The 12,884-nt window shown below is 44.8% G+C and overlaps 1 protein-coding gene across 1 annotated transcript in view; it reads left to right on the top strand.

Moving 5' to 3' along the window:
• The window catches only part of LOC123992880 (delta and Notch-like epidermal growth factor-related receptor), an 80,175-nt gene that overhangs the window by 45,444 nt on the left and 21,847 nt on the right, over nucleotides 1–12,884 (top strand). Inside the window, exons 4-6 of the mRNA XM_046294487.1 lie at nucleotides 8,916–9,079; nucleotides 11,359–11,507; nucleotides 12,469–12,622. Of these exons, the coding sequence (XP_046150443.1) occupies nucleotides 8,916–9,079; nucleotides 11,359–11,507; nucleotides 12,469–12,622 (467 nt within the window). The remainder of the gene's footprint in view (nucleotides 1–8,915; nucleotides 9,080–11,358; nucleotides 11,508–12,468; nucleotides 12,623–12,884) is intronic.

The following is a 12,884-nucleotide window of genomic DNA, read 5'->3' as shown; positions in this document are numbered from 1 at the left end:
CTGTTTATCATATCCTCTCCCTCTCCCCTGTTTATCCTATCCTCTCTCTCTCCCCTGTTTATCCTATCCTCTCTCTCTCCCCTGTTTATCATATCCTCTCCCTCTCCCCTGTTTATCCTATCCTCTCCCTCTCCCCTGTTTATCCTATCCTCTCTCTCCCCCCTGTTTATCCCATCCTCTCCCTCTCCCCTGTTTATCCTATCCTCTCTCTCTCCCCTGTTTATCCTATCCTCTCTCTCTCCCCTGTTTATCATATCCTCTCTCTCTCCCCTGTTTATCATATCCTCTCCCTCTCCCTGTTTATCCTATCCTCTCCCTCTCCCCTGTTTATCATATCCTCTCTCTCTCCCCTGTTTATCCTATCCTCTCTCCCTCCCTCCCCTGTTTATCCTATCCTCTCCCTTTCTCCCCTGTTTATTCCCTCCCTCCCGTTTAACCTAGCATCTCCCTATCTCCCCTGTTTATCATATCCCCTCTCTCTCTCCCCCATGTTTATCCTATCCTCTCTCCCCCTGTTTATCCTAACCTCTCCCGTCCTACCTCCCTCCCCTGTTTATCCTATCCTCTCTCTCTCTCCCCTGTTTATCCTATCCTCTCCCTCTCTCCCTTGTTTATCCTATCCTCTCTCTCTCCCTTGTTAATCCTAACCTCTCCCTCGCTCCCTTGTTTATCCTATCCTCTTCCTCTCTCCTTTGTTTATCCTATCCTCTCTCCCTTGTTTATCCTATCCTCTCCTTCTCGCCCCTGTTTATCCCCTCCCTCCCCTGTTTAACCTAGCCTCTCCCTCTCTACCTCCCTCCCATACTTAACCTAGCCTCTCCCTCTCTCCCCTGTTTAACCTAGCCTCTCCCCCCTCCCCTGTTTAACCTAGCCTCTCCCTCTCTACCTCCCTCCCATGTTTGACCTAGCCTCTCCCTCTCTCCCCTGTTTAACCTAGCCTCTCCCTCCCTCCCCTGTTTAACCTAGCCTCTCCCTCCCTCCCATGTTTGACCTAGCCTCTCCCTCTCTACCTCCCTCCCATGTTCGACCTAGCCTCTCCCTCTCTCCCCTGTTTAACCTCGCCTCTCCCTCTCTACCTCCCTCCCGTTTATCCTATCCTCTCCCTCTCTCCCCTCCGTTTATCCTAACCTCTCCCTCTCTCCCCTGTTTATCCTAACCTCTAACTCCCTCCCCTGTTTATCCTCTCCTCTCCCTCTCTCCCCTCCGTTTATCCTAACCTCTCTCCCCTGTTTATCCTAACCTCTCCCTCTCTCCCCTGTTTATCCCCTCCCTCCCTTTCCTATTTATCCTAACCTCTACCTCCCTCCCGTTTATCCTATCCTCTCCCTCTCTCCCCTCCGTTTATCCTAACCTCTCCCTCTCTCCCCTGTTTATCCTAACCTCTCCCTCTCTCCCCTGTTTATCCTAACCTCTAACTCCCTCCCCTGTTTATCCTCTCCTCTCCCTCTCTCCCCTCCGTTTATCCTAACCTCTCCCTCTCTACCTCCCTCCCCTGTTTATCCTATCCTCTCCCCCCTCCGTTTATCCTAACCTCTCCCTCTCTCCCCTGTTTATCCTAACCTCTCCCTCTCTCCCCTGTTTATCCCCTCCCTCCCTTTCCTATTTATCCTAACCTCTCCCTCTCTCCCATTTATCCTAACCTCTCCCTCTCTCCCCTGTTTATCTTAACCTCTCCCTCTCTCCCCTGTTTATCCTAACCTCTCCCTCTCTCCCCTGTTTATCCTAACCTCTCCCTCTCTCCCCTGTTTATCCTAACCTCTCCCTCTCTCCCCTGTTTATCCTAACCTCTCCCTCTCTCCCCTGTTTATCCTAACCTCTCCCTCCCTCCCCTGTTTATCCTAACCTCTCCCTCTCTCCCCTGTTTATCCTATCCTCTCCCTCTCTCCCATGTTTATCCTAACCTCTCCCTCTCTCCCATGTTTATCCTAACCTCTCCCTCTCTCCCCTGTTTATCCTAACCTCTCCCTCTCTCCCATGTTTATCCTAACCTCTCCCTCCCTCCCTTGTTTATCCTAACCTCTCCCTCTCTCCCATGTTTATCCTAACCTCTCCCTCCCTCCCTTGTTTATCCTAACCTCTCCCTCTCTCCCAAGTGAACTATAGTTCTACTTAAAACCACACTGGAGACTGCACTACATCTGTCTTCCCTTGAGATCATTGTCTTATGATTATCCTCCTGTGTCATTTACATGGAACTTGCAGTCTTTCATTATTCAGTCACAACCCGGATGGTAGCAAATGACCTCCATTGTGTTGCCCAAGTATAGTGCCTGACTGCAATGTGTTCTGATTTAAGCAAGCATCATAAATGTCCTTTATTGGTCATTCAAAGTGGTCAATGCATAGTGTCTCTTTATAAATGACGGGGGAGTGGGAACATAAGAGGTCTTTATCAGCATAACAGTTCTTGGCTGTAGGCAAATATCGTTGTTGTATTGGTGTGCTAATTACTGATAGTGCCTGCATGCATGCATGCATGCACACACACACACACACACACACACACACACACACACACACACACACACACACACACACACACACACACACACACACACACACACACACACACACACACACACACACACACACACACACACACACACACACACACACACACACACACACACACACACACACACACACACACACATCACTTTAGGAATGACAAAGAGGCTGAATGGAAGATGGTAGAGAGAGAGAGAGAGAGATTGTTTGTTAACTTATTTAAAATCTTATTGTATTCGTCACATACACAGTTTACAGCAGGTATAAAATGTGCTGTGAAATGCTTGTGTGCTTGCTCCCTCAACATTGCAGTACATTAATAAAAAAGTCCAATAAAAAATAACAAGGTGTGGGCCTCCCGAGTGGCGCAGCAGTCTAAAGCACTGCATCGCTTTAGACTGAGGCGTCACTACAGAACCCGGGTTGATCCCAGGCTGTGTCACAACCGGCTGTGACCGGGAGTCCCGTAGGGCGGCGCACAATAAGTCCAGCGTCGTCCGGGTTAGGGGAGGTTTTGGCTAGGGGGACTATAGTTGGCTCATCGCGCTCTAGTGACTCCTTGTGGCGAGCCAGGAGCCTGCAGGCTGATTTCGGTCATCATTTGAATGGTGTTTCTTCCAACACATTGGTGCAGCTGGCTTCCGGGTTAAGCGCCGAGTGTTAAAAAGTGCGGTTTGGCGGGTCATGTCTCGGAGGACCTCTCCTGAGCCCGTTGGTGCGTTGCAGTGATGAGACAAGATCGAAACTGGGGAGAAAAAGTTGAACACTTGCGCACAGGACCTACACACACAGCTTTAAGTACTGTTAAAGCTTCAGGCATTCTAAAGGTGTGTGACTACAGGTAAACATTGCTGGCTCTATGGATACAAAGAACAGTTTTTCAACTTGTCCAACAATGTTATGAAAACTAACCATCTGTACTGTTCAGATAACTTTACACAGATAGGCCTACACACTCCTCCTCCCTCCCATACCTTCTTACTCTCTCACTCACACACACACACACACACACACACACACACACACACACACACACACACACACACACACACACACACACACACACACACACACACACACACACACACACACACACACACACACACACACACACACACACACACACACACACACACACACACACACACACACACACACACACACGTATATGCAGCCTGCCTTTGAAGCATCTCTTTGATTATCCTATTTCTTTTCAGTTCTTCCTGTGCCATCCACATTTGTGCATCCTAGTCAGTCGTCAAGTTAACATGACTAGCTAGCTAAACAGTGTTGTTCGTTATCAAAACCCAAAATTGCGGCTCGCGTGGTAATATTGGGCATAGCTTTTACATGATTTTGGCTAACGTTGACGGCCCTAATTTAAAGACAGCTTAATTGCTTTAAACCAGTCGTCCAATTTTTTTTTACTACTGATTCATTTTAATGATCAATTTCTGACCATCTTTATCAGACAGAAAGATGTTGGTGTCATCAGCAAACAATATAAAATGTACACAATCAAAATTGTAATTAACATCAATTTTAAAATAAATAAGCTATGGGCCAAGGATCAAACCTTGAGGAATCTCAACAGGGCACGTTCTTTGAACTCCAAAACTGTGCTGTTCCACAAAACAGTTTCCTATTAACTAAGTAACTCCTAAACCAGTCGAGGTCTCTATTTCGAAGGCCATAAGTTTGTAATTTATGCAACAACAAAAAATGGTGCTCAATGCTATCAAATGCTTTTGAAATGTCAATACTTACTCACTTACCTGTTTGTGTTTATTTATCTGTGCGTGACTCAGCCAGTGGGAAGAGTCTGGGAGTGTAGGGAGGAGTCTGGGAGTGTAGGGAGGAGTCTGGGAGTGTAGCTGGTCTTGTGTTGAGTTGGAGCGCGTCTGCTTTGCTGACACTGTCTGTCTGTGTAGGGCAGTGGTTCTTAACCTGGGTTCGATCGAACCCCAGGGGTTCGGTGAGTCAGTCTCAGGGGTTCGGCGGAGGTCAAGACAAACATCCGATTCATATGATTCATGATGACACGCTCCGCTTGGCCATCATTGGCTGCAGGTGATCAAGATACATCGCTTGGCCTATCTGTGCTGCAGGGAATTTGGTGTGCTCAGTTTGTGATTGTGGTGATGGTACGTCTTGTGATTTCTTTCTTAATATTTTTATCCCTTCATACTTACTATGTCGAGCAAAAAAAGAAAGTGGTCGGACGAATATGTACAATATGGATTTACATGTATAACCGAACGTGATAGGAGTCAGTGTCCTAACTGCATGATTTGCAATGCCAAGTTGAGCAATTCTAGTCTAGCACCGGCAAAACTAAGAGAACACTTCCTTAAGCTGCATGGAGATGGAAAATACAAGAACACAACGCTCGCTGAATTCAAGGTGAAGAGAGCCAGATTTGATGAAAAGGCTACTCTGCCTGTTCTCGGCTTTGTACCCATCAACAAACCGATCCTCACAGCATCGTACGAAGTTGCTTACCTGATCGCAAAGCAGGGCAAACCACACACCATTGGTGAAACACTCATAAAACCAGCTGTGTTGAAGATGGCGAATATCATGCTGGGAAAAGAGGCAGAAGTTATCCCAAATTCCTCTTTCAAATGACACCATCAGCGACAGAATAGAGGACATGAGCAAAGACATCTTGGCTCAAGTAGTTGCAGATCTGATTTCAAGTCCGGCAAAATTCAGCCTTCAACTCGACGAGACCACAGAGGTTTCCAATCTATTTGTGCACTATGTGAAAGACGACGTGATAAAGGAAGAATTTTTATTTTGTAAGCCTCTTACAACAACAACTAAGGCAGCCGATGTGAAGAAACTTGTGGATGACTTCTTCAAAGACAACAGTCTTTCGTGGGATATGGTTTCTGCAGTCTGGTTTTGGTGCGCTAGTGAAAGCCGATGCACCACACATCATTGTTACGCATTGTATTCTGCACAGGCATGCGTTGGCAACAAAAACCTTGCCTCCAAAACTGGCAGAAGTATTAAAAATTGTAGTGGAATGCGTGAACTATGTGCGAACTAGTGCTCTGCGGCATCGCATCTTCAGTGAGCTGTGTAAAGAAATGGGCTCTGAATTTGAGTACCATTCTAACGTTAGGTGGTTATCCCGGGGACAGGTGCTGAATCGTGTTTTTGCCGTGCGTGTGGAATTGTCCCTGTTTTTGCAAGAGCACCAACATTGTCATGCAGATAGCTTCAAAAATTCTGAGTTCATTCTCATTTTAGCGTACATGGCCGATATCTTCGCAGCTCTCAATCATCTCAATCAAAAGATGCAGGGCGGTGGAGTCAACATCATCGAAGCGGAGGAAAACCTGAAGGCTTTTCAAAAAAAGCTACCGTTATGGAAACGACGAACAGAGAACAATAACTTCGCAAACTTTCCCCTGCTGGACGACTGTGTAAGTAAGATCGAAGATGTATCTGGAATCGGAGACATTTCTGTACCCGCTGAACTGAAGCAAGCAATTGCCACGCACTTAGATGAGCTTGCAAAGTCTCTCGACGGATACTTCCCTACAAGAGAGTCATATCCAGTGTAACAGTATAATTTTAAACCGCCCCCTCGCCCATACCCGGGCGCGAACCAGGGACACAACGACAACATTCACCCTCGAAGCATTGTTACCCATCGCTCCACAAGAGCAAGGGGAACTACTACTTCAAGGCATCAGAGCAAGTGATGTAACCGATTGAAACGCTATTTAGCGCACACCGCTAACTAAGCTAGCCGTTTCACATCCGTTTCACCAGCATGGGTGAGACAGCCGTTCACGTTTAGTGTTGAGACAACAGATGTCAATGATGAATACCTCGATGAAATCATTGAAATTCAGCAGAGCCAGGTTCAACAGCAACTCTTCAGAACAACAACAATAAATGGTAACGTACCCTGTTATTGCTAAGAAAGCTCTGGAGATTTTCATACCGTTTGTTACAACATATCTTTGCGAGCAATCCTTTGAGGATGCTGGACATAAAAAAGAAGAAAAGGAACAGACTTTGTTGCGAAAATGACATGAGAGTGGCACTTGCCAAGGTGAAGCTGCGCATTTCTGAACTGGTCTCTGAAAGGCAACAGCAGAAGTCACACTGATTTGCAGTAAATATTCATTATTATGTTTTTGTTTTTGTGTGAAAATGATAATCTGTGTGAAAATGTTTTGATGATTTTGTTCTTTGAACACAGTGATGTTGATGCACGGTTCATTTTGTGCACCAGTCAAATATATACCTATGTTTTGAATTTGATTTTTTTTCAATTAAGAAGGGTTCGATGAATGCGCATATGAAACTGTTGGGGTTCAGTACCTCCAACAAGGTTAAGAACCACTGGTGTAGGGAGACGGTCGCTTCCAGTGATTGGCCAAAAGTCAGATGAGTAATGACCCTTGACCACAGCAGTTATAACTCTACTCCCTGGCCTTCAGAGCTGTACAGTCACCACAGTAAGCAGTATAGTACCCCCCACTGAGACAGACAGGACCAGGCATTACTCATGTCTACCATTCCATCCTATTAGCATGGTGGTTGTGTGTCTTATAAAATGTATACCGTGCCTTCAGAAGGTATTCACATCCCTTGACTTATTTGACATTTTGTTGTGTTCTCACACATATACACCCAATACCCCATAATGAAAAAGTGAAAACAAAGTGAAAACAAATGTATTGAAAATAAAATTTACATATAGTACCAGTCAAAAGTCAAAAGTTTGGACAAACCTACTCATTCCAGGATCTCTTTATTTTTACTATTGTCTACAATGTAGAATAATCAAAACTAACTACATCAAAACTAAGAAATGACACATATGGAATCATGTAGTAACCTAAAAAGTGTTAAACAAATCAAAATATATTTTATATTTGAGATTCTTCAAAGTAGCCCAACTTTGCCTTGATTACAGCTTTGCACACTCTTGGCATTCTCTCAACCAGCTTCATGAGGTAGTCTCCTGGAATGCTTTTCAATTAGCAGGTGTGCGTTGTTAAAAATGTGTGGAATTGATTTCCTTCTTAATGCGTTTGAGCCAATCAGTTGTGTCAAGAACAGCTCAAATAAGCAAAGAGAAATGACAGTCCACCATTACTTTAAGACATGAAAGTCAGTCAATCCAGAAATGTTCATAAACTTTGAAAGTTTCTTCAAGTGCAGTCGCAAAAACCATCAAGCAATATGATGAAACTGTCTCTCATGAGGACCGCCACAGGAAAGGAAGACCCAGAGTTACCTCTGCTGTAGAGGATAAGTTCATTAGAGTTACCAGCCTCAGAAATTACAGTCCAAATAAATGCTTCACAGAGTTCAACAGACACATCTCAACATCAACTGTTCAGAGGAGACTGCGTGAATCAGGCCTTCATGGTCAGATTTCTGTAAAGAAACCACTACTAAAGGACACAATTTTGAAGAAGAGACTTGTTTGGGCCAAGAAACACGAGCAGTGGACATTCGACCGGTGGAAATATGTCCTTTGGTCTGATGAGTCCAAATTGGAGATTTTTGGTTCCAACCGCCGTGTTTTTGTGAGATGCAGAGTAGGTGAACGGATGATCTCCGCATGTGTGGTTCCCACTGTGAAGCATGGAGGAGGTGTGATGGTGTGGGTCTGCTTTGCTGGTGACACTGTCTGTGATTTATTTAGAATTCAAGGCACACTTAACCAGCATGGATACCACAGCATTCTGCAGCGATAAGCCGTCCCATCTGGTTTGCGCTTAGTGGGAATATCATTTATTTTTCAACAGGACAATGAACCAACACACCCCAAAGCTGCATCAGATAACCTGGCCTCCACAATCACCCAACCTCAACCTAATTGAAATGGTTTGGGATGAGTTGGACCTCAGAGTGAATGAAAAGCAGCCAACAAGTGCTCAGCATATGTGGGAACTCCTTCAAGACTGTTGGAAAAGCATTCCAGGTGAAGCTGGTTGAGAGAATGCCAAGTGTGCAAAGCTGTCATCAAGGCAAAGGGTGCTCAATTTGGAGTGTCAACGCAAAGGTTGTGAATACTTATATCAAATCAAATTTATTTATATAGCCCTTCGTACATCAGCTGATATCTCAAAGTGTTGTACAGAAACCCAGCCTAAAACCCCAAACAGCAAGCAATGCATATATATAAATCAGATATGTCTGTATTTAATTTGTAATACATTAAAAAAAACATGTTTTCACTTTGTCATCATGGGGAATTATGTGTGTCTGAATCAATTTGGAATTCTGTCTGTAACACAACTAAATGTTGAATAAATGAAGGGATATGAATACATTCTGAATGCACTGTAGCAGGCTGGTAACTAAAGTGTCTGGTTTCGAGGACTCTCTCTTTCTCTCTCACACTCCCTCCCCTCTCCCTCTCCCTTTAGGATCGTAGTGAATGTGAGTGGAGCGCCCGTCCTTTGGCGTGTTGGAGAGGATGGCTTCCAGCGTTCCTCTTTGGTGGAGGGAACCATCATGTGGTTCCAGCAGGCCTCAGATGGACTGGTGGTCCCTGACCACTCCCTCCCCCTTGGACACAACTACTTTCTCAGTAAGGCCCCTCCTCCATCTCAATTTACTTACTTACGTAATCCTGTCTGTTCCTATGTGGAACAGAAGATTTCCTGCCACCTCAATACAACTGTTAAAAAGCATATGTAGGAATATAGGTTGCTTTATTCTGTCTGTCCATTTGGTGGTAAATGTGCAGGTGCTATAGTGCTATCACTTCCATTCTGCCAACCTGTCATTGGTGCCAACTGTATTTTGCGTTAGAGATGGCTATCTTCAACTCCAAGGGAATGAATATTTGCATAGCACATGTAGTGATAAAAGTGCATATTATACATACTCCTATTTAGAAGATACTTGTAGTTTCATGGTATAAGGTACCTTAAAGTCAGAGATATACGCCCCTGATCAAACAAGCCCATTGGGTAATTAGGATGGAATGGTATTCCATCATGTTTTCTATACTAACAGTCACATTCTCTGCAGTGTTCAGTAATGGATCAGTAATTTGCATGGAATGTCAATCAAGAGCACAATATCCATACATTTCATAAACAGTATGATAATGGCTCATTTGTATGGGGCTGGCGCACATAAACACTTGGCTCTGCAATTCAGGTTTGTTGTTTTTCTGCATATTTTATTGTCAAGTCTATTTTCAATGAGGAATGTTACAGTAACGTACGTCTGAAGGTTCGGTGGATTCCAGCAGGTGCGTCGTCGTAATTGGTGTCCCTCCCTTTAGTGAATTGTCTACTTGACCCCTGTGCGTGGTCTCCATACCAACACTGCTGTATTAGGTCTCAGCCTGTCTGTCCACTGACCTTGAGCTGGCCGGAGACACTCCGCCTGAGATCCTGCGGCTCTGTCTGGGGAGTGTGGGAGGAGAGAGAGAATTAAAGAGAGAGAGAAAAGGAGAGAGAAAGAGTGAGAGTCGTTTTTCTGTCATCGTGTTTGGTTGTTTACCAGTCAAAGACCCTGGATGGTAAATTAGTCATGTCCTTGAGAGCAAGGCTGCTGTGGAGATATGTGTGTGTGCTTGTGTGCATCTCACATAATCTGTCTCACATGCGAAAACATGCAGTACACACGAACAACTGCACACACACTCCCACTCGTGCACGCAAGTACCACACGTTCGTACATCTGAGACAGCTAGTGTGAATGAAATAACGATGGTGGCAGAGTGGATTGTAAAAATATATATATGTATATGATTCAACTCACAATTGTAAGGCAACCAGCTGCAATAGGATTGTGAATTTGCTCACTCACAACAAAAAGTTTGTGTGTGAGCATTTTGTTGAGCAAACTTAGTCATATTGCAGTTGGTTGCCTTACAATTGTGAGTTTATTTTTTTTATTACAGTGTGCGTGCATTCAGGCAGGCAGCCCAATTCTAATATTTTCCCCCCACTAATTAGTCTTTTGACCAATCAGTTAAGCTCTGAAAAAGATCTGATGTGAAAAGATCTGATGTGATTGGTCAAAAGACTAAAAAAATATCTGCCTGTCTAAATGCAGTGTAAGTGTGTGTGTGCATGTAAGTGCTGCATCAGAGAGCAGTGACTTTGCATTTGTGAGTTTGTGTTGTGAGGAACAGAGGTTATTGGGCTGACCTAACCAGAAAATGGTGAGGTGTTAGGGGACCAGCTTTTATAGACGCCTGATTGGCTGCAGGGCTTTGCTGTGGCAATGACTCATCCTGGCTTTGCTCACGCCTCATTGGATCATAGCAGGTCCCTAATAACAGCTGTTAATCTTCACTTTGAGGCTATTTTAAAATAAAGACTTCTGGTAGCAGTCTGCTGTGTGTCACATGACACATAAATAACAAAACAAGAACTAATCTATTTTGGTTTTGATTCATATTTGCTAGCATGGCCTGTTCCTCTCCATTTCTCTAATAGTGAGTTGCCAGGAAATACATTTCTCTTTTTCAATGGAAGCTAGAGGTGTCTTATCTAGGCAATGATCCATAAGCAACCCCTCCTAGAACATTTGTCAAACACAAGGTGTTCTGGTCAATGTTACGTACGATGGTGTTAAGATAGAAAACTTGTGTAGAAGCGGACATGTTTGACCAAAATCTTCTTTGCAAGGAACCATTACTTCTCTCTACACCTTATCTAAACACAATGCCTCTGTCCCTACATCCATGTTGACCTCCCCTACTTTTTTCTCTAGTTACATTGGCAATATTCAATATTGCTCACATTTAATCCGTATTTTCATATTTATCAAGGTGAACCAGCTTGGACCTTAGGATAGAATAAATGTTTTTTGATTGATCTTGTTTTTTTCTCTCTCCCGTTGTAGGTGTGCTGCGCGTGGGCACCCCCAGTGGCTCGGAAGTCACCCTGCGTCTCAATCTGACAGTGAAGGCCAGCAGCTGTGTGGAGCCTGGCAGCCGCTTCAGCGACCCACAATGCTCTGGGAAGGGGAAGTGCATCACCCAGCCCTCTGTGGTAAGAGGTCAGGGGTCAAATATGTGATGTCACCTGTTCATGGGTTGGTGATTCAATCCCTTGTCTTTGGGCTTGATCCTGTGAACACTATTTTAAGGCTTAACATGTCACTTTCAATATTCAGAAAAATATTCAGATTTCCCCCCTCAATATACTGGTAATTCAGCAGAATATTGAAAGATTGCGACACTATTGTCTTGATGATACACTATGCGGTAACATAGCAACAGGAGACTGGGTGGAGAAAAAGATAAGCAAGACAGAATAAAGACCATACCTTATTGCCATGGGAACAGAGAAATATATAAATGTATTGTGGGATGGAGACAGAGTTCTTAATAATAAAGTCCTGCATCCCTACTGCTCCCCGGGGCTCCCCCGCTCCCTGGGTCTCTAGAGGCATTGCAGTTAGAAGAATAATCACTGCTGCAGAGAGGAGTAGACTGCAGCAGAGAGGAGTAGAGAGAGGAAATGGAGAGAAGAGAAGTGAAGAGAGGGAGAACAAATAAGAAAGGGAGAAGAGAGGAAGGGAGAAGAGAGGGGCGAGAGGAGACGTGTGTTAGACTGAGGGCCTGCTAGCTCTTTCCCTCCCACCTACAGGTGCAGTGTTAGAGGGTGATTTAGCACACCACACTTTGGGGAGCTGGGAGGAAAAGGGCATCGGTGGGGTTTAGAGGACTAACAATAGAGAATCCTAGGGTTGTACATCTCAATTGAGCCGCATGTAGCCCCAGTAACCAGAATCATCCCAGTGATAGACAAAGTGTTGAGCATTATGTTCCACAATGTTATCTGACCACTCAGTCTCATCAGTTTTTCTTCTCATCACATGAACCCCTATACTAGTCACATATAGAGCCATGAGTTTATCCTGGTCAGGTCATGTGGTTGGGAGAAACTGGCACTAGTTTTGGTACCTATAGTCAGTCAGTGTGTGACAGTGACCCCTCTTGACCTCCAGAGCACCTTCTTCTGTGAGTGTGAGAATGGTTACTCTGGAATCTTCTGTGAGGAGTTTGATGCCTGCCACCTCAAGCCCTGCCAGAACTACGCCATCTGTAGTGACCTGAGGCAGGGGGACGAGGGCCGCAACTTCACTTGTATCTGCCCTCCAGGTAACTACTGTGTGTTTGTGTCTGTGTGTCTGTGTGTACATGCGTGCATCACAGGAGGCTGCTGAGGGGAGAACAGCTCATAGTAATGGCCAGAATGGAGCAAAGAGAATGGCACCAAACAAGCCATGTGTTTGGTGTATTTGATGCCATTCCACCCATTCCGCTCCAGTCATTACCACGACTGTTCTCCTCAATTAAGGTGCCACCAGCCTCCTGGGGCCTGCGTGTGTGAGTCTCTCCAAATGAAATGGGGGACGCAGAG

Source organism: Oncorhynchus gorbuscha, linkage group LG13, assembly GCF_021184085.1.
Source record: "Oncorhynchus gorbuscha isolate QuinsamMale2020 ecotype Even-year linkage group LG13, OgorEven_v1.0, whole genome shotgun sequence".
Taxonomy (NCBI): domain Eukaryota; kingdom Metazoa; phylum Chordata; class Actinopteri; order Salmoniformes; family Salmonidae; genus Oncorhynchus; species Oncorhynchus gorbuscha.
Note: the sequence above shows the minus strand (reverse complement) of the source record. Positions and strands in the feature narration are given on the sequence as shown.